At 39.6% G+C, this 27,322-nt stretch overlaps 1 protein-coding gene across 5 annotated transcripts; it reads right to left on the reverse strand.

Moving 5' to 3' along the window:
- Positions 1 to 663: 663 nt before the first annotated feature.
- On the reverse strand, positions 664 to 26,997 carry LOC128091189 (beta-Ala-His dipeptidase-like). 5 transcript variants are annotated; one of them, XM_052704199.1, is made up of 13 exons: positions 26,914 to 26,997; positions 25,953 to 26,072; positions 12,045 to 12,163; positions 11,327 to 11,470; positions 9,858 to 10,020; positions 7,889 to 7,977; positions 6,490 to 6,690; positions 5,062 to 5,146; positions 4,330 to 4,490; positions 2,766 to 2,930; positions 2,455 to 2,596; positions 1,922 to 2,069; positions 664 to 1,547 (listed from the first exon to the last, which is right to left on the reverse strand). In XM_052704199.1, exons 3-13 carry the CDS (start codon positions 12,120 to 12,122, stop codon positions 1,439 to 1,441), a joined length of 1,485 nt encoding a protein of 494 aa, XP_052560159.1. In that variant the 5' UTR covers positions 12,123 to 12,163; positions 25,953 to 26,072; positions 26,914 to 26,997; the 3' UTR covers positions 664 to 1,438. The 5 variants fall into 5 exon arrangements, with proteins under 5 accessions (XP_052560159.1, XP_052560158.1, XP_052560157.1 ...); XM_052704198.1 differs by lacking the exon at positions 26,914 to 26,997 and adding an exon at positions 26,199 to 26,748 and having other exon boundaries at positions 11,348 to 11,470; positions 25,953 to 26,074; XM_052704197.1 differs by lacking the exon at positions 26,914 to 26,997 and adding an exon at positions 26,199 to 26,746 and having other exon boundaries at positions 25,953 to 26,074.
- Positions 26,998 to 27,322: the final 325 nt, after the last annotated feature.

The following is a 27,322-nucleotide window of genomic DNA, read 5'->3' on the forward strand; positions in this document are numbered from 1 at the left end:
ACTCCTAATCATTCGGCGTGGCCCAGGCAAGCCAAAAGGTTGGGCACCCATGACTTAGATACTGCTATACACGTCCACAAGGTTGTTTTCTTCTATTTTGGGCAGCTTTAATCAGCAAAGCATCCTCTTATAAGAGTATTCAAAATACAATATATGAAACAAACAGTACTTAGGTTTCACTATGAAGAAGTAACCCAAAGTAAACAGATTAATACTACAGCTTTACAGTTGTGTAATTTGTACTGGATGCTTTGCCTAAACAACAAACAGAACTCTCAACTATTAATTTCAATATACATCATGCACACTCAATTATCAACATGAATCGATGCTTTTTAAGCCACTAATAATTGCTGATTTGGTGGAAAAAGACATCCTTCTGATGGCTGACTTTGGCCAAAGCACATTTACAAAAAAACTTTGTTGCTACTGTGCAAAAAGGAACACAGTGTTAAAGAAACACATTACGTAGTGATTCTTAATAGCGTGCTCACAGCGCAAGAAGAAAAAAATTTGAACTAAATGGGGGAAAAACAGAACTCAGAAATACTTATTCACTGTAACAATTATTCTCAGAAATAAATGTTCATAGGCAAGTCTTTGAATCAAATTCAGCTGACTGTGTGGCTCTTCCTATTTAAGAATCTTCTGCAAAGGACAAGGTGAACATAACAATGTAATCTTTATTCAGAAAGGCTCATAGTGAGATTCTGTATATAGGCAGAAGGAAACAAGTGGTATGAATCGCATGAATTCAGAAACTGAAATATGAGGTAAACAGCATCAACATTAGAATACTATAGAAGAGAAATAAAGCAGTTTTAATAAAATAAATGTCAAAATTCCCTTTGGTCTGAAATTTGAAACGTAGCACGCTCCACTTTGTAGAAATGAATTATGTGTAACTGTTTCATAGCATCAGGGATAAGTTCATTATATTGACTGAATAACAAATACATATCATTTAGTGATTGTATAATCAATGAACATAAAGATGTTATAATTACGAAATAAACCAGACAGTCTGTCTAAGCAGATTATAATAACAAAAAGAGAATAGATAAAGTGCTTACCCGTGTCCTGGGCTCACCGCAAATCTCCAGAGGAGGGATCTCCAGAAGAGATCCTTTCCCACTGGCAGTCAGCTCCTAAATGGGTCTAGGAGAGGTGAGCCAGGTTCCACCCCTTCCGGCAGCCCAGGTGAATTGCCTTCACCTGTGCTCCCATGGCTGACTCATTGCTCGCCTCAGGTGATCAATCAGGTTCAGGCCGTGACTCAGCAGTTCCCATACAGCAATATACCAAAAAATAGCACAGTATTTATTTTTCCTCGCATTCAGGCCCGTTGAACATGTGATTTATGTGTTTTTCTAGATCAGTGGAAGTGATTACAAAGCGTAAGAACTAAAATGTGCTTAAATAATTTGGTTGTGAGGGTCTACCAGTCTTTGGTCCTTGGGTTTGAAGTTTCATGCGACTGCTCATGTAGCTTTGATATCTCCAGGAAAAAGGCTGCAAACACTTTTGCTCCTTCAATATAGTTGTGTCTGTGAAAAAGGAAAGAGAATAAAGTCCTCAGATCAATCAGCTTTTCAGCTAGTGGCCTACTCCAAGTTTTGAGTATCTCAGGGAAATCTGTGAGGATGCCCACCAAAAAGAACCAACAAAAGTTTCTTAGTATTATTAAAAAAATCACCCATGTATTAGCACAAGTTTAACAAGCAAAACTAGTCTGTCACCCCCTTAACTCTGTCTTTCATCATTGATTATTCTGGTTCAGGAGAAGGCTATGAGGAAAACCACCTCTGCAAGGATGAGAAAAATATTGTGTCCTAAGTCCTCCTTCGTGCCTGTGATGACTGCAAATTTCTCTGTTTGTCCTTGCTTTTTCTTACAGCGGAAATGAACAAATGAAAGAAACCTGCTTATTTTCTCATTCTGGGAGTGTTCTCCATCATCAGCTGCTCCAATTGGAAACATTATCACTCTTTTCTGTGTTATAGTCTGAAAGATTCTGGCAATAGGAATTGTTGAACCATCCCGAATGAAATCTGGATCTTCTCCAAAAACTGAAACACATGCAAAGAATGAATTAATTGTTAACTGAAATAAAAGATGCTTTCTTCTACTACCAAATACCTACATTCTGCTCAAACATGAATAGCTTGAGTAGAAATTGTTATGAGAGCACAGTCAATTGACTTAACAAATCAGTTGCACTTTACTGTTCCATCTCTGTATGAGTACATGAAAGAACTAAACAAGCTTTTTTGGCTGGTCCTAGCAAATGCAGACCAACTCAGCAAGATATGAAAGGCTTTGTGACTGAGTTGTTCTGTCAAAATCAGTGAGGTTCATTATGGTGAGTATAGCACGGTCCTTTTTCTTTGTGGATGAGCACATTTCCCCTGCAGACTTGCAGATATATCAAAAACTGAAAAAGAAGAGACATACCTGTTCTTATTGCCCTTTTTGCTGCTTTATATAGTGGATCATTAACATCAGCGACCCAAGGTTTGGCACCCAGGGGCATGGACACCTTCAGTTTGTTTGGACTGTTCCTCTTGGCAAATACATTCTCCAAATGGTCCACCACCTGCAGGGCAAACACTTTCCATCTAGCATCTTTCATCTTCTTGAAACTACCCTTGTAAACAGCTAAATGCAAGAAACATTCATTCAGTTTACTATGGAGGTTGTAAAGATGTGAGGTGCTATGAGGACTTAGCTTACACAATAGAAAGTACCTGGCTTTAGCTTCTTACCTGTTGTTTCACATCTGAAAGATCCATGTTGGGGACTTGGCGGATTGAGAATTTCCCTATGACTTTTGCTGGAATTACTGTTTTAATTCCTGGTTCATGAAAAGCTCCTTCAATCCCATGAATAGAGAGAGAAGGATAATGCCACAGGTGTAGAAGTATTTCTTCCTTCAAAAAATAAGATAAAAAATAGAAGGGATGACACTGGAGCTGTGCACAATTGGTAGAACCAAACTGAATTAGCACACTTTTTCCATCCACCTGGTACATTTAGAACACAGAGCTCTCAAGATGTTTGGTTTGTAACTTAAACTGATGCTATCTTTTCATTTCAAAAAATACTTCTACTTCCTTCCAGTCTACATTTGTTTCCGTTTAGAAACATTTAGATGAGAAAAGCCTTTCATACAAAATAAGAAAGTTGAAGCACAATTAAAAATATTTTGGCAGTGAATTTTTTAGTGCCAAGTTACAGCAGAACAACTGATCTGACCGTCTGTGTATCTCAGTACTTGTACAGAAGAAACCTGCGACCAGTTCAGCCAGACCGAATTCAGATAACACAAGAGAGAAATTGTACTAATGACCCAAGTGGTGAGTGGAAAAGGGATAATGTTCAGTAACTGGTATGATGTCTTTTCCTGGAGGAGATAAGGGGAAAAAAATAAATAAATAAAAAAGTGCTCATTCTAAAGAGGAGAGGAGTGATAGGACATCTTTTTTTTCTTTTTTTCCTCCTTTTTTTCTTTTTTTTTCTTTTTTTTTGTTCCTAGTAACTGTGTGAACTGGATTGAGTGCAGAACTCCAGAGTGCCTCTCTGTCTTTGTACTCCAGCTTTCTGAGACTGGAGATTTATGCATACATGCAATTTCCACTATTTCATCCACATCTAGGAAAAGCATCAAAACTTATTTACTGTTAATTATACTTATAGAAGACCAGTTACTACAGTCTAGCTTAGGCCATTTCAGAAGCTTTTTCACAGAAATAAAAGCTAATATTGATATAATTACATTAGTGATAAAAATATTAAATACCCCTTTTCCCAGCTGCAAGTCATAAAATCACAGAATCATAGAATGGCCTGGGTTGGAAAGGGCCACAATGCTCATCTAGTTTCAACCCCCTGCTATGTGCAGGGTCACCAACCACCAGACCAGGCTGCCCAGAGCCACATCCAGCCTGGCCTTGAATGCCTCCAGGGATGGGGCATCCACAGCCTCCTTGGGCAACCTGTTCCAGTGTGTCACCACCCTCTGTGCAGAGAGATCTTTCTAAGCCAGCCCTTATCTGTAATTTTTATTTAGAATGTATTTTTTAATTCTGGCAAAGTGGCTTATAACCAAACTGTTTAGTTTGCATTATTCTTTTTCATTGATTTTTCATATTTTTGATTGCTTTACCCTGAAGCTTTCATTTTCCACAGATTAATTTTGTTTATTTTTTGGTGCTCTATGTTCCCTTATTTTTAGTTTCCCTTTGGCAGAAAATATCTTTCAGTTTGGCTTTATCCATAAACACTATGAATGTGTAATTTAAATTATTTCTGCTATGCATTTATGTTTACCTTGGTGCTGTAAAGGAGTTTTTTCACTCCACTATTATTTTTGTGTTCCTCTATATCATATTCAGTAGATTCACACAATTTCTTATCCTCATCTGTCAGGGCAGCGACAGCATCATAGATTCCAGGGATCCGAATATGACCTGTGGGATCTACAAGGCTGTCTACAAAAGAAAATGAAGATATCAGTAAAAGTAGGACTTCTTTCTTCTACTTGGCAATTGCAAGTCCTTTTCCCTTTTAATTAACTCTTTTGAGTTAATGAAATGAATAACTCTAACAAACAACTACTCTAACTGTTTGCATCCATCAAGTTGCCTCACTTGATGCATTTTCATGTTTAGTAAGAAAAGCACTGAGCTGGTATTTGTTTGCAGGGTGTAGTGGGTCAGCCCAACTGCATGCATGAGAGCATCATCCCACTCAGAAACAAATCAGCATTAGATTGGGCACTGCTACTTGCATACATATTCAGATTGCCCACAGACCTAACCCATCCTAAATTAACAGATGAATATTAGACTGAAAGCATAGCAGACATATGTCTGCTCTTACAAGGGACATTCCCTTCCTCAGCTGCTCTGAGGTATGAGCTATGCTGAGCTTTGGAAACCTAGGAATCATGCTTCTGTTGGACTTGCCCTACACAGGTCAATTAAACATAGCACTGATCTTCATTGGGTTGATGGCTAGTTACTGTTCCCCAGCTACTCTTGCAACGGTGCATGTTATTACCCAGCAGAGCTATCAGGTCAGTCAGCGGCTCGTGAATGATGCCTCCAAAAGTTCCAGAGTGAAGATCCTTGTCACCACCTTCTACCTGTGCCAAAAACAAAGTTTACATATCAGTAGTCCCCACCTCATTCTTTTGTGAGTATTCATTTTCCTCAGAAACTGGTAGCCTCACCTTTTCAAACGAGGCCACAAATAGAAAACTATTATGTTTCTATTCATAAAATGGGAAACATGTCAGGAACAATCTGCTATTAGTAAAGAGAAGATAGGTCTCTGTTGTTAACCAATGGAGAGAGAAATTCAGCTGTCTATACTACTTACAGGTATTTGAAAGAAAGAATCCTTCTCCATTCCCTCCTTTACTTCAGTAAAATTAAATACATCATAACTATGTTGCATATTGCAGTTTTTAGCATTGTAGAATAAGTGCAAAAATCTTCATAACAAAGGCACAACCTTATTCTACATTTATAAAACATATGTCCAAGTTTGAATTGAATTGCTGATTGTAACAAATAAGAATTCAGAGCTCTCTTGAATCACACAACTTTAGAACAGAGAAAGGCATTTGGTTTATTAAATGGGTTATTTTTCCAGACACGATTTCACGCTCAGGTTTATTGCAAAATATATTCCTGCAACAAACTTGTTTATTCTTCTCTAAACCTCATTACAGCCAACTGTCTGGAAGCAGGCAGAGGTCATTTTTGATGTTTTAATGTTCTCATTTTTCTTAACCAAGACTTGCACGAATTGAATAAAAACTACTGAGGTTCTTTTGGTTAAAAACAAATTTTCATTCTTTTTCAAACATGAAGGTTAATGTAGATCTTTTTTTAGTTGTCTAGTTCTTTATTCCTCTCTCTGAATTCTTTTATGCTTAAAGTTTCCAGCAATGAAATTTCACTTCACAGTAGCTCACGCTGGCTGCTCAATATAATGCAGTGCACCATTATTTGCTTCCGCCAATGGTTAAAAAAATTTTGCACTGCTTCTAAACTCAGAGATCCAACTGAACTGAATGTCTTTAGGCAGTGATGTTGCATTTAGCAATACCTGCTGAAGAAGGGCAAAAAAAAGCAGCAGGAGGAATAGGTTTGGAGGGGCAGTCATCTACTACAGAAGAGGGCTGATGTGAGGATGGGGCAATCAGAAACAGCTGGAACAGGAGAAGGAGAGTAATGGTATAGGGGAGAGATCAAAAGCGGAGAAATGACAACTGAGGAGAAACTAATGAAAGCAAATAAGGCTAACAACTGAAACAAGGAGGGAAATCTGCACAAGCAATGAAAAGCATGGAAGGAAGAGCTGCATTTGTAAATACTCAACTTGCTCTCAGCCTTTCTGTGCATTCAGAGACAGATGCGATCTCAGATACATCACTGCTCACTATCAGGGACCCACTTCACACAAACCCACGTCCCTCACCTCCACAGAGAAGCAGGCATTGCCTCGAGTCCCACATATAAGGGCAGGCTTCTTCTTGCTGAGCCAGAGGTTGTCTGAAATCACAATGTAATCAACGTCTGATAAAAAGCCCTGTTTTTCTTCTTCAAGAAGCTTCTCCAGCCCCAGAGACCCTGCTTCCTCCATGCCTTCAATAACAAACTTGAAGTTTACTGGCATAGCCTGAATGAACATCAGAGAAGTCTGGATAAGGAACAAGCACTTTCAAAAATAAAGAGGAATCTGTAAAAGGCAAAAGCAGGCTGACTTACAACACATATTCAGAAGAGAACGACATGGAATATATGGATTGTTTTAATAGAAATGCATTGGTAGATACATACATACATACAGTTTTCCTGCTAAACCTGTTTTTCTTTTTTTTTGTTTGTTTTTTGTTTGTTTTTTTTTAATAACAATGCATTAAGAAATATCTTTTCACTTCTATTTCCATAAAACTTTTTGGGTTGCCATGGGATTTCTCTCAGTAATATTAAATATTGATGACTTCGGAAAGTGTGGGTAATAACAATTGCATTTTCACAGAAAATATCTGGTCTCTTAAACTTGCACTACTAGTGCCCATCTTGGAATCACTTGCAAAATTCCACTGCTGCTGTTTTCCCAGCATGTTACCCATGATGAAGGTTAGTCACCTGGTGGTGAAAGTGCTCTTGGCGAATCCCTGATAGTTGTCCTCATGAGCCTGTAGCCCTGTTAGCTCATAAGAATGCATTTCTAAGAGTAACTAGGAGAACTTCTGTGAAATATTGAGTTACAAGTGCTGACCTGTCCTATAGGAGAAACAAACGTGATCTCAGATTCCCATTTCAATTCATTTTCTGATTATAGGCTGTAAGGATGTTCTCTGGTTTGATTCAATTCTCAAATTAAGTTCAGGAAGAAATGCTTAGATTTAAATTAACTTGTGCAATGAATATGTTCACCAACGGCTCATCAAACAACCACAAAAATTCAGAAACAAACCACTCATGAGTATTGCCGGATGGTCTGTGCTGCTTTCTAGGGGAAGGTGTAATGACAAAGATTTATTTTTGTCTGCTTATTAAATATGACCTCATAGCTGTTAGCAATATGATAAAAGCTTTTGACACTGTCTCCTGCACAGTATTCTCCTTTGCGGGACAATGACAGCAGGACCATTTTTACATTGCTTACAGACTACTGACAATAAAAATAGTCAAGTACACATTCATACTGGAGGGGGATAAGTGCAGTATAAATGGCATTAGAAATAAGCTAGTATTTCAAGATACACATACACTGTTGGGACTGAAACATATTATCTAAGTCACAAGAAGGCAAATACATTCCTCCAGAGAGATACTACAATAATAACCAAGTCCTCACTGATACCTACTATTTTCAAGGCTCTAAACGTTTCCACTGCATTTATCCAAGCCAACACAGGCCCTTTATTATCTGTTGCTCCACGCCCATAGAGATTGCCTTAAATGAAAAAAAAAAAAAAAAAGAAAAAAGCTTTCAAGCAATTTTAAACTTATTTAGTCTCATCAATGCAATCTGCAAATTTCTATTGCCACAGAAGCTGTACCAGCATGTCAAGTGAGCTATCAACAGAATCAGGATTTCGTTGATGGGTTTAAATTAAGGTGGTGGCTGTTTACCAGTGAAATGCTATGTTGGTTTTTGTTGTGATTGTTTTGTTTACTTCATACAGCAGTTTCTGCTACATGCTGGGGCTTTTGTTTGTTTGTTTGTTTATTTCATTATTATTTCCACGCCTGTTTAAAGGAGCTCTTTGATCCCTCCAGATATGCCTGAAGAGTTTGCACAAGATGCAGTTTCAGCATAGGTGACAAGCAGCAAAAGAGCACAGATGAGCACCACCACAGAAGTGCGAACTGCAAGTACAGTTGCAGAATAATTTTTTAACAATCAGCTGTATAGCTACATAGGACAGATTTTAATTTCACGTACAGCAGTAAATATGTGTGGAAGTCCCCACTGTAGGTGAAAGGGTTACCTTACTAAACTTGTTTGAAACCAGTCCCAGCAGATGGGAAACAGTGACTTACTGGCTACAAGACTAGGAACCAGAATGCTGGTGTTCTTGAATTCTCTCACCCTCTAACTCACCATCCACCATTTGTCTTCCTTCAGTGAACTTATCATGCTCAGCTGATTGCAAGGATTGCTACCTCAAGTGAGGACTCATATTCTTCCATCCAGTGGCACCAGGTGAACCTCATGAGATTCAACAAAGACAAGTGCAAGGTCTTGCAGCTGGGTCATGGCAACTCCCACTATCAACATAAGGTGGGGGGTGTAAGGATAGAATGGAGCCCCGCCAAAAGTTCTTGGGGGCACTGGTGGATGGCAAACTGGACATGAGCAAGCAGTGTGCCCGCGCAGTTCAGAAAGCCAACCATAACCTGGGCTGTATCAAAAGAAGTGTGGCAGTGGGTCAAGGAAGGTGATCCTGCCCCTCTACTCTGCACTGGTGAGACCTCACCTGGAGTAGTGTCCAGATGTGGAGTCCTCAGTACAGGAGAGACATGGACCTGTTGGAGTGTGTCCAGAGGAGTGCCACAGACATGATCTAAGGGATGGAACACCTCCTCAATGAAGACAGGCTAAAAGAGCTTGGGGCTGTTCAGCCTGGAGAAGAGAAGGCTCCTGGGAGACCTGAGAGTGGCCTTTCAGTATGTAAAGGGGGCTATAAGAAGGGGACAGACTCTTTAGCAGGGTCTGTTATGACAGGACAAGGGGAAATAGTTTCAAACTAAAAGAGGAGAGATTTAGATTGGATGTAAGGAGAAAGTTTTTTTAAGATAAGGGTGGTGAGGCATTGGAACAGTTTGCCCATAGATGTGTTGGAAGCCTTATCCTTGGTGACGTTCAATGTCGTGATGAACTTACACTCTGAGTAACCTGATGTAGCTGTAGGTGTCCCTGGTCATTGCAGGGGATTTGGACTAGATGATCTTTAAGGGTCTCTTCCAACTGCTCAGAAGATTCTACAGTTCTATGAAATGCTCCTAAGTTCCAGTGTGGCAGGAGGAGATGCTAAAGGATTACAGTGACTGATCCAACAACCCAATCTTAAAGCAGAAGTGGACTTTCTAATGATCACTAAAAAGTGACATTAACCTCGTGTAGCTCTTCCACACCAATTATTAAGCAGTCAGTGATGAGTCTCACAAATCACAGCGTGGTATCAAGAAGTAAAGTTGCTGGATTCGTCCCATCAGATTCCATGGGAGAAGTTCTTGTGCTGTAGTTAACAATATAGGGAACATCCTCCTGCTGGAAATCTCAGAGTCATATTTCAAATGATGACAGAAGAGTTATAATTGGGTACACACCATTGATTTCAGTCAATGTGAAAGGGTCAGTTTTCCAGCCATCTTCTTTTTTGGCAGGCTGTACATCCACGTGGCCATAGAAACAGACGGTGAGGTTTTGGGGATCCTTGCCAAGCTCCCCAAGAATGACAGGTGGCAGTGGAAGGTGCTGGCCATTCAGCAACTGTAGATCAACATTATAAAAGCAACCTTTGAAAACTTGCAAACATTATAAGAACTGGAGAACTCATTGCAAATAATTCTGCATATTCAGTTGATTTGATCAAGTCCTTAAATCGGATTTTGAATCGAAATCTAACCCACTTAGAGAGATTAAGACTTTTTTCCTTCATGTTCTGCTGGGACTTTATGGAGCTTCTCTAATATTTTATTGCAATAAATGGACTCTTTACTAAACTAGTACTTCTCAGTACTGAAGGAGAGAAAGTTGACTGTATGCTGTGTTGACAAAAGCATATCTTGTGACATTAAAATAGTCAAAAGCTACACAGAAGCTAATTTGGGGACTTATTTTTCAACAGACAGATGGTAGGAGGATTGCAACTTCAGATAAAGAAACAGAATAAAACTTTGCTGGCAGCAGAAATTTGGTAATGTTTTGAAAACAGGTTGTGGCTCTAAACTACTTTTATAATTCACAGTTATGCAGAACAGATCACCACATCTTGGCCAGGAGAGGCTGGACATCTCACAGGGGTGAAAAATAAGAGCTAAAAGAATGCACGTATCTCCTCAAATTCACCAGTAATATTGATTTGCATAAATCTGTTGAATACTAAAATGTAGCTACTTCTTGCCCAGCAATAGAAGGCCCTAAGCAGAAAGATGTGCCTCTGATCTCTGCTTCAACAACAGGTAATGCATTCCCTACTGTTATTGACACAGGCTGTTGATATATATCTTGGCAATCATAATTGCATGCCATGTGCTCAGGTTTTAATTTTAAATGCATTCATTTTGACTAGTAAGTGACATGGCCTGATAGTAATAAAATATTGCTGTGCCGCAAGATTCTTGAGTTGAGAGGTTCACTGACCTTCCCGGGAGCCTCATAGGAAGGAAAAGTGAATCCCTGGTCATGAGTTTTGAATTCCTCTGAGCACAGAAAGCCAGCAGCTTGGGGCAGGAAAGAGCCACAGCCTCAATGAGATGAGTAAACTGGAGATAAACATTTCTCAGAGGCTAACCCTTACCTGTTGTTTTCCAAGAATCATTGAGCCCCTCAAAAAACAAAGATGACACTTAAGGTCCTATTTCTGGTAACATTTTCCTTGAAAAAGTTGCTTCCTCGTATGGAGACTTTGGTGAAGAGCTGATGCATTAACTGTGGTACATCATCAAGAAGAAAGTTAAAATAAACCATGGTAAAAATTCAGACCTTTTTCCTTTTCTTTCTGTCCTACAATTAATGGGTAAAACATGACACATGCACAAATATGACATTTTAAATACAAGGAATGGACATGCACCTGCTGTGACCCCAGGCTTACTGAATTAACAGTGGCTCCCAAAGCTGCAAGCCTGGCTGCTGCCAATGACATCATTCGTACAACTTCTTTCCTCAGGTCTGGTTGCACAGAATCACTTTCCACAGCCACCCATTCCTTGAGATTCTGCACAGGAAGAAAAGAACAGCTCAATAAGCTGGTTGGTCTAAAACCTAGGAATGTGTGGTGATTTAATCTTCGTATGTGAAAGCATCACACTGGAATATGTTTTCCTTTCCATCCTGTCAGCAATATGACGGAAGCTGTATGTTTTCCAACTGGTAAAGATTCGCCATGAGCCAGGATTGCCTTTCTTATGCTTAAAATGCACTCACCAGCCTTGGCCCCCAGCAAATCATTAGAGCCCCATGCCAACCCGTCTCTGCAACGCTCCCTGGCATTAGCAGTAGGAGCTGTGAGGTCTGGTCACTTCTCCTATTCTGGTACATTTTGATTCAGTGGAGCCTCTCTGCCCAAGCCCGGTCTGCAAATGTCCATGCAAATACCTCTTCCACCTGGAGAGTCCCCGGCATCGATTGTCTTTTTGCAACTTTGCTTTGTGGCACAAAGGTGGCATACCCAACTCCAGACCTGAAACCTACTGCTCTCTAAATGGCAAACACTTATCTGTCATGTGGAACGTGAGCCTCCAGTACATTAGTGCTGCCCCTCAACTGTTTCCTAGCAGTACAATTCCTACCTCAATGAAGTCACTTTGATGTGCATCAATGTAGTTGAAGATCTCAGTCTCCAGCACTGATATGGATGACAAGGACATTCTTGCCTTAAAGAGCAGCACAAGGCTGAGGTGGGCACTATCTGAAAGTGAAAGATAAAATTAAGGAGTAGAAAAATCCTGTAACGTGCACTTCTTTTCTGCACTATGAACCACAGACAACTGTGCAGAATACTGAACCTTCTTTAGGTCCTCCAAACCAGGAGAAAGGATATCTGAGTTATTTTATCACATAAAATCTGCAATCATTCATAATCAATCTTCCAAAAGAAAAAAAAAAATAGTGAAAAAAAAAATGACCAAAGAGTAAACAGCTTTGTGCTTTGCAATTTCTGCTTTGGAAGGAAATCATGGGAAGTATTTTCCAAAGAAATTCTCGCTGCATCAGTTTTCAATGCACAGCTGCACGCTGCACATTCTGCAAAGACAGCCGCAGGGGAAGGCTTGCAAACACCAGCACACGGCAGCTGCCCAGGGGAGTCATCTTTCCTTTTCTTCATTTCCAGAAAAGGAGGAAAATAGGTTCCCTGACACACACTCTGTTTTTCACATGAATAAGGAATAACAGCCCCAGCACAGATAACTAATAGCTGCTGTAGGTGAACAACAACAGCAGATATACTGAGACACTTGGTAAGTGCAGAATTCATTTAGTGCTTGCAAACCTCTCTGCATCTTGTTTTTCCTGAGATGAGTGATGATTTTAAAAATGTAATTATTAAAAGTGTTTTTCTTTCTTTCTGAAGTTTTATTTTCTTGTTTCTTTGAAGTTCTTACTGTAGATTCTTGAATAGGTGTTAACGAAGTAATATATACAGTGAGGCTAAATTCGGAATAGCTGCTGTGTTGGGCTGGGTGATGGGATGAATCCCAAGGTCAAGACCCCGCACATTGACTCTATGCAGGTCCAGCCATAATTCCTTAACTCAGATGCATCATAAAATGATGATCTATAGCAATAATAATACTTTAAAGTATGTTTTTTTCCAACAGAGGAGTATTGGAAACCTGTGTGGAGAACAGAAGAGGGAAAGAAGGGAAGGGGAGTAGGAGAGTGGAAAGAAGAGCTGGGGTTATCCCACCTGGAGAACAACAGTCAGCTGAGGCATAGTAGTACTAAGTAGCCTGATGTGTTTCCAGCAACAGGCATAGCCATTGTTACTGCAGTGACACTTCAAACCAGCAAAGGAAACGGCAACAACAAAACACAAAAACTTCACTTTTTTTTTTCCTAAAATAACCAGACTAACTCCAGTCAAGATTTTCAGTTAGTTCATCTCCTAGACCTTAATTACTTCAAAGTGTTTGCAATCTTGATCTTTAAAATCAAACTAGAGAAAGCAAACCTCCAAGATAATGATAACTAAAAACTGCTTCTGTAATTTCAGTATTGACCTAAAAGCCTGCAAGACCTGTTTTTAAACAGGGAGCTCTTTGTCCCTTTGTCAAAGCACATTTACCTGTAAAAACTACAGATTTGTTTTCCTGTAGAGACAAACTAGACAAAACAGCTTTGAAAATAATCTCTGAAACACTGCTTCAGCCGTGCCTTCTAGGAATTTGGTAAAGAACAGATCTTGAAGTTGAAAACTGAACATAGAGATCCCTAACATATGAAGTCCAGGCACCATTTTTCAAATCCTCCTTTCAAGCACAGTTTCTTACACATTACCAGTGACACAAGCCATTCTTTGAAGTAAAAACTTGAGAAGCTTTGAGACACTACATGTAATCACCACTGTCCGGTTCCTCATTCCTGCTGACACTGGCAGCACTGGTATTGCCAGAGACCAAATGCCAGTTCTGCAATACATTAGAGCTGCAAAGCACAGCTACAGAGGTCGCCTGTTGATTGAGACAAGAAAAATCCAAACCCAGGGCAATTTTAGGATGGAGATGTTAAGTGTGAAATATAATTTAAGTGATAAGATTTGAAGGAAAATATCATAAAACCATTAAGGCCTGAAAAGACCGCTAAGATCATCTTGTCCAGCCATCAACCCATCATAAGAAAAAACAAAAATCAAACGATGGTCAAAGAGGCACATTCTTCCCACGCTGTTTTCTTTATGAGAAGGCAAACCTTGCCTCCAGCAGGTGGACCTAACCAACCATCATCTTCAAATACTACTATCGTCCATCACAGAAGCAACAATTTGGCATAAAACAAAAGGGATTTTTCAAGCAAGCATGAAAACATTCAAGACATTTAAGAGGAGACAAGCTTTTAGGATTTAGCAACAAAAATGTAGTGGAGAATGAGGATTTGGACTTTAGTAGGTAAAGTTATTATAGACATCTTTGGATGGATCTTCAGTAGGGATGACTTAATAACAGAAGTTTCTCAACTAGCATCCCAAACTTCAAAAGCCCAGTCTGGCTATTTCTTCCAGCCTTTGGCTGTGCAAAAGGCTGCAAAAATTTGGCAACTGAAGTCCATTTTATAGAGAACAAGCATAATCACACATACCACCAGCAGGATTTCCCAGATGCAGAGAAGACAAGGCTGGGGATCCCATGTGGGGGCGGTGGTGGCTCTTCCCTGATGAACAAGGTTTACTGACAAAAGTGAAATTCTGACACTTTCCAGGGTGCTGCCTGGATGGATACAGAGGTTATTTGGGCTGTGATGCTGCAGGCTGTGTCTGAAAGAAGCCCAAAGTACTGGGGGATGATAAATGTTAGGCAAGAGACAGGCATAGAGGCAATCTTTATGCAGTTTGTAACAGCTCTGTCTGCATGATTTTGCACCACCTCACTTGAACCAGGAGCAGATTACCTTCATGTTGTCACAAATCCTCCTCAGTTTCATATACATTTCATTCGTTCTTTCTAGTTTGTTGTTTCTAGACCTTGACAGGGTAAGTACTTGCAATGAATGTGTCCTGATTGAACCTTATTCTGTAAAACAAAACAGGCTTTTCTAGTTTCAGCTACCTAAAAAAAATACCTTTTGGGTATGTTGCACTTGAACAAGGAAGATCAGAACACAGGTTACAATATAGTTGTTAAAGTAACCACATTCATACAATGAACAAGTACTGATTTCTCCATCATCCATAGTTTTCCCTCTTTCTGTTCATGCATTCCATCTTTCTGAATTGCATGCATTTTCACTGTAAAAAAAATAGATGAGTATATATATTTGGCAGCTTTGGGTGACTTGAAGAAACGCAGTTCTTTTAATATTACACAAAAGTCAGTATCACAGGAGGGCTTTTACATTGGAGACTTATAGTATGGTGAGGTTATCTCCTTCTTTATATGGTACATATGAATGACCTGGAAGAGATGCAGACAAGAGACATACATTTTCAAGTCATGTCTTATTAGCTTCTAACCACTTAAGAAAATGAAAGAAGGATTCTAAAACCCTGCGGAAGGAAAAAGAAAAAACTCCTTCAAGCAAGCAAAACATTCTAGAAACAAGTGAGATAATTGCGAGGTTTTTCAGAGACAACCTTCACTAAAAGTTTATAGAATGTCATAAGATTTTCTTTAAAGAGATAAGCATTAAACAATGGCAAAGTTCAGAAATTGAATGCAAGGAGATACTTACACAGTCCTCCAAAGCAGCAGAGCACACCGAACACTCAAACAAGAAATTAGGTAGCAGAAATGTTGTGCTGCACTTCAGGGAAACAGGGAGCAGCAGATGGGGCTTCTCATCCACGCATTGCTCATGCACAAACAAGGCTGACAGAAAGTGTTTGGACAGTGTCTGGGAAAGCTTGTGCAAAAAGAAGGTCGGTTTGATAATGGAGTAGAAAGATTTCAGGCAAGGCTGAAACAGCTCAGTGTTGCAAGGAGGGAAAAACAACCTGAAAGGATGATAAAGCCTGCAAAAGAAGGAACATCAAACAAAGACTTCAGTGTTCAATTTCAAGTGTGTTTGACTTGTTCTCATTTTAAAGAGCAGTTGCTGCCCTATAGGAAAGTGCAATATGACTATTTTTAGAAATAATTTCTGACAGTCGCGCAGTTTCTCTTCCTGTGTTTCTTTGCAGTGAGAACACCGCGTGTCTCATTTCCTTCCATCTCTTTTAGTATGTTAAAAGAAAACTTGATTGCCCTTAAAGGATGATTTAACAAGAAATCCAAGCTGATTCTTTAACTTGGATGTGTATGTGATAAAAGACCAGCTAAGTTTACAAAGATTTGAGAACTCCTGAATGTGCTTTTCCACCATTCTCCCCATTCTTGGCACGTTTATCTTAGGTGATTCCTCCCAGAGATGCTGAGATGCAGCATTTGACTGGGGAGCTGCAGAGATTACGGATGAGAACTGAACATTTTACAACCAAGCTACAGAAAAAATAAAGGCAGAAACCACCTAGTTTTCAAATAATAAAAATAAAATTTGATGTGAAAAGAAGTAAAAAAACGTGTGTGGCGGTAAGAGTTTATTGATGGTGGCAGGCTCCCTTGAGAGGAATACTCCCTCTATCAAATCACCGTCATTTAACTTCCTTTCATGATATTCAGAAAGAAGTGCTCCCTCTTTAATGGAAGCAGGCAGCCAAGGACCAGAGGCCTCTCCAGCTGGGTGAGGCTCTGCGAGGCGGTGAAGCACAGCTCTGCAGGCCAAGGACAGACCTCATGCAGCCACTAGAGGTGTAACAACATGGAGCCACGCAGATCTGGACATGAGTACCCTCACAAAGCCTGACTGTGTGGAGATGGTTAAAGAAACGGCATCAAGTCCAGAGAGCTGCATAACAGCAAGGATGCTGTTTGGCGGGGAGCAGAGGTGACCCTGGCACTTGCTGCCAGATGAGGCTGCAGCCTCCAGCAGAAACCCTGAAGAAGCATTGAATGTGAGCTGCCTTGAGAGCTTTTCAGAGAACAGCAATGGTCATCCTTGCACTTTTTTGCTCACACTGACTCCCAGAGAAAAAAACAAGCCTCTGTTTATCGGTTCTGGTTTGCTATATTGCAATAATAGTGAAGAAGAAAGCCCTTACCTCTTTGTTTTCTTGTTTTGCAGCTTTATAGCTGGTGATGAGACTCTGAGCCAAAAAAGATCTCCTCTGCCACGTGCAGAGCAAGGGCGTTAATCTCAGTTCATGGTAGTGTCCTGTCGTTATGAAGGGTACTTGAGAGTTAAAGATTAACTGTTGGTTTAGATGTTTAAATCTGTTCCTCTACCATATAATAATCCAAGCAAGAAATCCAATTCACTCACATAGTGATTCAGGAAAAAATTTCCCTTCCCCTTCCTCCTTTTCTCTCTGCAAGCATTGGATCCTAGCAGCAATCTCAGCATCAGAAAGCACCTGAGCAACGCTGATAAGTGTTCCTGCTTCACAGAGCTGCTTTGGAGGACGGAGAGAAAAGAGATGGCTTTTGTTTGCTGCTTCAGTTTGAAAACTGGCAAATAAAAGTGTACATTTCTCCTAAAGGGAAGATCTTCTTCCAGGGAGTAATATTTCACTCTTTGCCCATGGAGGAAAACTTAATATTTATCTAAGATTTTTTTTCTGATATCAACTGAGTTTGCAATCAGATAAACACTGGTTTAAGGAGATCCTTCTCGGGAAGATAACTGAGCTGCCTTCTCCTCTTTCATAACAAAAAGGTTAATATGAAAGAACTACAGGAGATACTGAACTACATGCAATAGCATGTAAGGCTGAGCCTATTATTATAAGGGTTCATAATGCTCTTTAGAACACAGTGAGCACCAAAAGGAAAAATGCAATATACACAAACACTGTTTACCAACTCTCTGGGATGACACTTGGCATGCAAATAATATCCTCTCAGATGTGGGTAGTACCATCATCATTTTGCAGCCAGTTCTTCCTTACAAAAGAGCCTCTGAACTTGTAGCAGACTCCTCATTTTAGGTGCTTGTGTCTGTAGACAAGCTCTATCCTTACGTTCGCTGTCCATTTTGAAGTATTCAATTATTAATACCTTGTATTAACAAGTCTTACAAGAGAGGTCATGCCTCATAGCCTTAGGCAGACATTTTCATTTATGTATTTCTTCTTCATTCAATATATAAAACCCATTTGCAAATGAAATGCAAAATTTGGGGGAATATTAAATACTTTTTATTTTTGCATAAATCTTGCCTTCCTTTACCCTAACTTTATATCTGTTGCTTGTTGGAGTTTTACTTGCATTACAATAGTAAGCATAAGATTAGAAATAGGTCAACTAAATTTGTAGTGTACTTATCATTATACTACAGGAAAATAACATGATTGTGGGAACAAAAAGGAGTGATGATTACTTTATAACTTATTATTTCATTGCTAATTGCTCCTTATTTTATACCTTATAACTTGGGACAAGGTTTAGAGTCCACAGGGTAAGAGATTTACTGTTTGATAGTCATTATATCGTTTATGGAGTACCATAAACATTGACAACATTGTTTAGAAGCTTTTTATATGCAGGCAGCTTTATCTCCTTCATAAAAGCACTGTGACAGTAGCTTCTTAACTGCAAGAAAGGCTGGAAAGATAACTGCAGGAAAGATAACTCAATTTGAATAGTTTAGCTAAGTGCTGACATGGACACCTTCTCCCTGGCAAGTCTTCAAGCAAAAGGAAGTAGCTTACAGAAAATTTAGAGAATTAAAAGGCAGATTGAAGTGAAGGAGAACCAATGTCTTTATCCATCTTGTCCTTTGAAAAGGTAAGCTATCCAGGTCAGAGATGGTCTCCCACTTTGAGTTTTTACTACACCTCAGGGAAGCAGCCTCAGTTACAAAGTGTTGATGCAAATATGAGTAACTTCATTTCAGAAGCAATTCAGCAGAAGTAGCATGCCTTAATTGTCATCTTGGTTTAAAAGTATCGTAAGTAATTACTAAGTTTGTAATAATACTAAGTTTGAGAGAGCAAATATGTAAGTATACTGTTAGGAGATATACTTCATTGGCAGAGAAATGATATAATGGGTTTCACCACTACCTGCCCCTCCACAAGCAATTACCTCTAGCTCCAGCTGGCTCTTTTTCATTTCTGGAAGGTATATTTCAGGAGAAGGAGAATGATATTGTAATATCACAATCTGTGGTACCTGGTAATTATTGCAGCCAGTATTATTTCAGTCATTTCTCAGTATATCACCTTCATGAAATTTAAATTATCCCCTTCTCCTAGTAGCATAAATCCAGAAAGGAGAAGCTCCTTCACACAACTCCCCAAAATACCAGTCACCACCAAGCATTTCTGCTTCTGCTCCCAGTGCAGCAGCAGCAAGCCCTTCTACCTCCTCACTCTTGCCTGCATCACGCTGCAGTTTGAGTAGAATTTTCAGACGTTGTCTCTTGAGATACTCATAACTGATGCCAAAATCTGGGACTACAAGTTAGGCAGCACTCTCTGCTACAAACTTATCAGACAGAGCTGTGAAATTGCATTATAACCTGCTTAGCCAAACTTTCTGGTTTATTTCATAATTATAACATCTTTATGTTCATTGATTATATACCAGGCAACAGCTCACACAATGCTTCACAAAGGTTGGTGGCTGTAGGCTGTGCTGCATGCGAAGCAGTGATGCTCGGCACCTTTCAGGAGCAGGGCCACCAAGGCTTACAACACTAAAACAGCAGTTAGTAACATGGAGCCTTCTCACCGCATTTTTCTGGTTCAGCAACAGATCTCTGACCATGCAGAGTTTATATGACAGGCTGGGGAAGAATAAATAAATAAAAAAAAATTCATCTAGCACCTTCTCCAGTACAGTGTATTAAACGGTAGAATAGAAGACTTCCTATTTTTTCAAGACTAAGATTGTAAATTCATTTAACAGTTAAGCAGAAGTATTTTCAAATGTTAATCATGCTGAAGTGACAGCAGGAGGTTCTGCCAGTCTTAATATCCTTCAGGCAGCTTTGCTTAGACAAACCACAACAGCATTCTTTCAGGGGTGATTAAAGCTCTCCATGCAGGTGAGGTTCTTACCCATAGATCACTCACACAGCAGTTATGCAGCAACTACAGTCAGACACTGGCTTTGAGTTTGCAGCATTAAATTGATGCTAACCATGCAGTACATCTTCTATGCATTCTTCATACTGCCTTCTCCCAGGAGAAAACATTCTGCAGGGCCCAGGAGCCAGAACAGACAGGAGGTGAAGGCCTGAAGGGTGGTGTGCAATGCGCCCCTGGGAGTACCAAGGAGTTAACACTGGGACAGTTCACTGACTTTCATCCTGGCTGGCATCAAAGGCCACAAGCAGCAGCCTTTGAATAAAGCCTGTGTATTTCCATTGCTGCCATTCTGTTGTTGGAGTGAACCAAAGCAAGTGGAGAGGTACTTATCTTAAACAATTTGCTCTTAAAAAGCTCAAAACTAACTGTTCATACATGTATATATATATACATATAAATGCATTATGTATAAACATGTAAACAAAACTTGCATCCTAGGGTAGCTGATGTTTCTGTTGGGAGGTCTGTGTGGTTGTAACTTACTTAAGGAGGAGTACGAGGTATTTCATAGCACATCTCTTCTATCAAAGTACTGCTGTTTATATCAAGGGTAAAATAAATACTGCCAGAGCCCAGAGCAGGTGTGTGTGTTAAACTGAGCCTCTGCACCAGCGATATGCTGTGCACATCATACTATCAACAGCCTGTTTTGTGATTGATGTGATAACATCCCGGCAAAAGCACAGGCAGATAATTACAAGGCTGTTGTCTTTGGTTAGAAAACCAGTTCATATTTGGGTACCTTGTTAAATGCCTGCATGTTGGCTCTGAATCTGCTAATGAGTGAAGTAGATCAAGGCAAAGTCAGGCACTTTGGATGAGATGCAATAAACTTAATGGCAACATCAGCAGGAAAAGCAGCCTTACTTGTTCCAGCAGGGTTTACAGTCTAAACATTAAATATTTTGCCTACAAATAAGCATTCTGTCCCCCTTTGTGACAGCCTTTCTGAGCAGAGGAAAGATTTCCCATATGTTCAAAGGCCTTCCAAGAGAAGTGCAACACATGCCTTGACATGGCTTGAAAAACAGCAATGGCTTTACATTTTTCTGTATTATAGGCATCCGAACATTTAGAAGTGATGTTTTCATAGCTCATAGCCTCTAAGTGAATGACAGTTTTGGATATAAGTCATTAATCGTACATTCCAAATGCTTAAATCCTCATACAAGTTCCAGAATTTTTGTTGAAATATTTGATGTAATTCATGAAGATGCATAAAGTTAGTATCCATTCAGTGCACTTCAGAGGGAAGAAAATCACATCTTAATTATAGATCCCACAGCTGACAAGACTCCTGCACTCAAAATGAGTAACATCACTGGCTTTGCTTTTCTGCTTTTTCTGAAGCATTTTTTCTGTGTGTGATCCCACCCAACTGATCAGCAGTCAGACCCCTTCAGGACTCTGGCTTTCCTTCCCCTGCCTTCAGCAGATTGTTCTTAATCCTAAAAATTAGGAAACTGAACAGAATTGTGTGGCCAACTGCAAGGATGCCTTTGAGATACAGAAACAAAAATATCAAAACACGTCCAGTGAAAAGAAGAAAATTACTTTCTGCCACAAGGATGATGTTATGCAGCCAAAAGGGCCAACCATACATTGGGATGCATCAGGCTCAGCACTGCCACCAAGCAAGGGAAGGGGTTGCATTGCTCTGTGCAGCCACATGTTGAGTACCACATGCAAGTTTGGGTGCCACAATATAAGAAGGACATGAAACTATGAGAGAGGATCCAAAGGAGGCATACAAAGATAGCAAAGAGTCCAGAAAACAAGGTGTGAGGAGCAGCTAAGGTCCCTGGGTTGGTTCAGCCCAGAGCAGAGGCAACTGAGGGAGGCCTTGTGGTGACTGCAGCTCCTCCTTTTTTTCCCATCCATTTGCACAACATCATGATTCTTTGATTATTTGCTGCACACTGGGACTGACACAGTGGGCACAGGTGAAGATCCTTTACCTTAATCCATTACATGAAACTACATAGAAACTTCCATAACAAAGCACTGAAAATACAGAGATGCCATTATTTTCCTTTCTACATGGGAAAAATACAATGCCCATGTCCTTTGTCATGCCCCTTTATCAGAACACAAGGAAACCTTTTGATGAGCAAATGTATGAATCTTTCATGCCATAGGTCAGTGTCCTGAATTAAAACAAACAAACAAAAAAAAAAAAACCACACACACAGAAACCAGAACACTTTTTCCTCACATGCCCCTCACATTCCCAGGGCATCTCACTCCCTTAGTTCTGTACAGATTAGGATTACATTTTTTCCTGCTTACACCTATGGGAAACCAGCTGAACAGGTGGATTTCCGCAACGGAACCTGAGAAGCACAATTTTGCAATACAAATTTTGCAGATAATTTATGGCAAGCAATCAAAAGCAGAAGATAATGGCATAATAAGATGCACTCAGTTTTCCCATCACATTTAGAGAAGAAAAAATATATTCATAATATCAGTATTTAGTTTCCTAACTTGCCATAGGCCTGCTTTCATCTATCTGATCATATACTGTTGGGGCAAAAGAAAACTTACTGTTAAAAGTGTTGCTAGAGGCAGGATATGTCTCTATTCCCAACACAGTAAGTACAAAAAGAATTCATCTAGAAGAGTCTAGCTTGGAAGCATAGCGGGCATAAGGATACAAAGTCAAAACTCTCCCTTTAGTATCTTACATGAATGATTTCAGCTGAATGCAATGGCACCATGGATGTCTCAGATTCTTCAGAAGCATGCAGTGTCTCCAGCAACAGGTAAACACACCTGTTATCTACCTAAACTTGCTCCTTCTTAGCTAGGAAGGAAATACTCTACAGAGATGTTAGATATCGCACTTTGCTGAGGCTTCATAGGAAGCCTGCAAGAGAGAAGAAAGAGCACATTTTCCCCATAAACAGCTAATTTGCAAGGAGTCACATTTATAGTATAAAAAAATAATGTCAGCTTGAAGTAGTGTGGCTGATTCCTTTTGAATTATCTCAGCACAGTGTCATTTTATCTGGATATTTCATTCATCCCTGTGACTGGTAATTGGACCCTAAACTGGGTAACAGATTTAGTGGGATCAAGCTCTCAAATTCAGAGTACTGTGAAAACAGAATTTTTCATCTTTAAACTGAAAGATAAATGGATGTTTTCCAGCTAATATGCGCCACTTTAAGATCTGAAGGAAGGGGTTTACAGGGTGTGTTGCTTTGCATTTGGTGCATTTCCTGTTAATACTAAGATGCAAGTTTTTCCCATGCCAATCTTGACAACTCTCAGAAGATTGGTGAATCTGAGAAAATGACTGACAGACCAAGCTTGTGAATTGATGCACTGCTTCCAGAATAGCTGTCTTACCCGAAGTACCCAATCCTCTCTCAGAATCCTGCATATATCTGGATATATTAGCCTCCCTACTGCATTGGTGTCTATTAATTTATATGGAAGAAAAGACTGCCCCATTGCAGATCCCTTGCTACTGAACAAATATCAAGTTCTTATTTTCAGATTCATTTTGTTTTAACGTTAACGTTAAGTGTATTTATTTTCAGAATCTTTCTTCTCTGCCATTAAGGTCTCTTAATGGCAGAGATCATAGAATCATGGGCTCACTGAGGTTGGAAAGACCTCCAAGATCATCCAATCCAACCACCTGCCTAACACCAATATTTTCCCACTAAACGTGTTCCTTTATTCCATTAAAGCTCTTCCATGTTAATCAAATTACAGGAAGGAATTGGAGGAGTACTTATTGCTGCAGCTCTCTCCACTCTTCCTAATGAGGGCAGAGTAGCTGAACCTGTTTTACCTTTGGAGCACATAATGCTAATCAGCTGTTGGTGAGCACTTGCTTCAAGGTGACAGCAGCCTCCTGCTAACTCTGCTGTATTTGCACGTAGATGGTTGTGGAACTATAAGGCATTAAGAAAATGAGATGAATCATCTTAAATATTAATATTTTCCACTTGATGACTGAATCACCTGTCGTGTCATACAGGAACACTTTCACAGAGTAGGCAATGTAATACAGCATCGTTTCCTATCAATTTAAAACTAAGTAAATCTAGCACTCCCTAATTATTATTTATGTGTTTTTTTTTTTTTAATTATTCTGTCTTTTAATTAGTTCTTAACATGAAATTTAATTCCCTTATATATCTTGAATCTCAGGAACTAGCTATAATTTTGTACAGTAAAGAGATCAGATTTCTTCTTCTATTTACTCACTATCCAAGAGAACAATAGAACAGTCATCTAAAGATGCTGCTTCATATTGACATTTAGTGGTTTTATTTATTTGTAGACAGAATCAGCAGCCTTCAAAGGCTTCTTCCTCAAATACTATTCATATACATTGCTTGTGGACTCAGACATTACCAAAGCTGGTCATCCTGTGCACATCAGTGAATTCCAATTGACCACTGCAGAACACACATTCACAAGCAGAACACGGAGGTGTCTCTGCACAAATACTTCCTTAAGTATCTTCCTAATAACTGAATGTTATTTGAAATTGATAATGTATTTGGCACTTTCTTTCTTTTGCCATTGGTCAAATTTGCTGCAATAGGCTATAACTATATAGATTATATAGTTACTCTTAAAGTTTATATAGATTATAAAGTTTACATAGATTATGTAGTTACTCATAAAGGAATTTACTTCCTCTTTCTGTGATGATACCCTGGGGGATCAACAGGTCTCACGATTCAAACGCACCGCACAGTAAGGATGACAAAAGCAGCTGTTTAGTTGTGTTTGTTGCCTCATTGTTCAGAAGGGATGAAACATAAGAACTCTGTGGGTTGTCCCCATGATTGAGAAGAACACAAGCCTGCCCAGATAGAATGAGGCCACCATGTACCAACATGTCAGCATCAGCTGGCACATTCCATTGGCATGCATTTTAAGCAGTTCAAGAAATCTCAGAATCTCTAAGGATATGCAAAATTAATGGAATAATGAATATTTAAAATATTAAAAAAACATGCCTTACCATGCAGGGTTTGTCAGAATCTAGCATCACAAAATGGAGTGGTATGAGTAAGATAGCAAGGGACTGCAGTCAGAACCACCCACCACTAAGCTTTTCTGAGCAGTCTAAGCAGATCCTTCAGAGTGATCTAAATCCTCTGCATGATTTGTGAATTATGAGGACATTGAATCAGACTGACTCCTGATGCATAAAAGCATCTTGAACACCTTGATCAACTCTATCTTAATCGAACAAATTGAGATAAAAATTTTAAAAAAGTAATATTTTTAAACTAATACTTTAACAAAGTGAACAAACTTGCATTCTTTATCTAGATCAGCTGTGTTACTTCTACTTCACATTGCTTCCAGGTCAAGATCACAGTGTTTTTGAAAGTGGTCTATAGAATAAACTTATGGAAAAATGTTTTAATTTATTTGCTCCATGTAAACTCATTGTTAAACCAAAGCCTGTGCTTTCCAAGTGTATGGGAAGTGTTAAATCACAGCCTGAACCAACTTACTGAGCACCTGGGGAAAGGACCTGGTCAGCCATGAGAGCACAGGTGAAGGCAATTCAGCTGTGTGTGCAGGAGTGGAGCCTGGCTGCACCTCTCTTAGACCCCATTTAAAGGCTGACTGCTGCTGGGGAAGGATCTCTTTCTGGTGATCCCCCCAGACCATGGTGAAGCTAGTTTGGCTAAGCAGAAGTTCATAGAAAATCCCAACAATTTAAGGACATGTACCATTGGGTCAGCAGGCAATGAGTTGAGCTCCTGCCTTGTTCAGCCATAACAGCTAAATATCAGATGAACAAAACATGGGTGCCAAACAAGAGCAAGCAGTAAACGAGCCAAGCATGCATACATGGGTAGCCCTTGTAGGCCCAGCCAAGAGTCAGACAGATAAGAGAAGAGCATAACACCCTTCCTTTTTACAGCCTTACCTTTGTTTTCCTGTAAATAGAGAGCTGGTATTAATATTCTCTGCTCAGATAAATTGGAGACTGCAGCCCTGCACCTCTGTAAAGTTGTTCCTGTGTAAATCTGCCCCACGGAAATGGTGACTGTAGGCAAAGAGATGAGTAAAACTGCACAATCAGCAAGAATATTTTTCCAGTACTTAACATCACATTGGAATTATTCAGCACAGTAAAATGCCCAGTGGCTACAAAGCTATCCAACACTCGCAGTCCTGTTCTTCTGTAGTACCTTCACTAACAAAGACTGGTCTGGACAGCCAAGTCAGCTCACCTAGAAGCCTTTTAATGAGCATATATTTATACCTGCGTTCATGTTATATATTAACTGGAATTGATCAACCTTTCAGTAAACAGGGAAAAAAAGCAACAATACAAAGTTTTGCAGGGAAAACATCACTCATGCATCCAGCAGATGGTGCTATGATCTCCCATACTTCACTGAAGTTTTTTTTCCCCATGTTTAACTGTTTACAACACATATAATGTCCAGCTTCCACATTCTGAGTGCTACTTTTCAAACAACATCAGCTACTGAGAATTTATGTAAACCCCTGTACAATGCAAAAGAGTCAAAGATGTCACAGACCAGTTCTCTGCAAAGGGTATTAAGTTTCCTGGAAGCCTTCAAGAAGGCAGTTCTGAAGAAGGCAAACAGCAGAAGCTGGTATCATAGCCCTTTCTGCCTGCAGTGTTCATTCCAGTCAAGTATTACCATTTTTGTTATTGCCTTTGGCAGTGACACCTGAAGCAAGCTTTGCTACTATGCAGTAATACTGATTTCTAATTCTAAAGTTATACAACTTAACAGCTGCAACATTGTATGATCAATGAATATACAATCAATGAAATGTTATAATTAAGAAATATACAAGAAAGTTAGGCTACATAGATTATCACACTAAAGAAGAATGGATGGAAAGCTTACCCTTGCCCTGGGCTTGCTGAGTAGGCTCCAAGAGGAGTGATCTCCAAAAGATATCCTTTCCCAGTGGTAGCCAGCTTTTAAATGGGGTCTAGGAGAGGTAGAGCCAGGCTCCACCCCTTCCAGTAGCACAGGTGAATTGCTTTCACCTGCATTCCCAGTGCTGACTCGTTTGCCTTACGTGGTCAATCAGAGGTTCAGGCCATGATTCAGCAGTTCCCATACAAAAGTCCATTTAGTTTTATAAAGGTCCTATTACTTTAGCAACTTACACTTCAGTGCTCATTTTGCTCAGGGACAAAATCTTATTCTAAGTTTTTTTCCCCCACAGGGTTTGACACTCACCCCATGCTGGAATATTCCTGCAGTCTGTCCAATAGAATCTGTTTCCAAGTCTCTTCCAGAATTCCTT

Source organism: Tympanuchus pallidicinctus, unplaced genomic scaffold (assembly GCF_026119805.1).
Source record: "Tympanuchus pallidicinctus isolate F22 unplaced genomic scaffold, pur_lepc_1.0 scaffold5, whole genome shotgun sequence".
Classification (NCBI taxonomy): Eukaryota; Metazoa; Chordata; class Aves; order Galliformes; family Phasianidae; genus Tympanuchus; species Tympanuchus pallidicinctus.

Bases quoted from the DNA above. Each gene is read 5' to 3' on its own strand.
- LOC128091189 (XM_052704197.1), bottom strand. From the start codon at position 26,281: ATGCTCATTAAAAGGCTTCTAGGTGAGCTGACTTGGCTGTCCAGACCA. The intron at 12,164-25,952 runs GTAAGGCTGTAA...TTTCACTTTCAG, and splicing joins CTATTTACAGGAAAACAAAG to ATAGTGCCCACCTCAGCCTT. The intron at 10,021-11,326 runs GTGCATGTCCAT...GTTGATCTACAG, and splicing joins TAAGCCTGGGGTCACAGCAG to TTGCTGAATGGCCAGCACCT.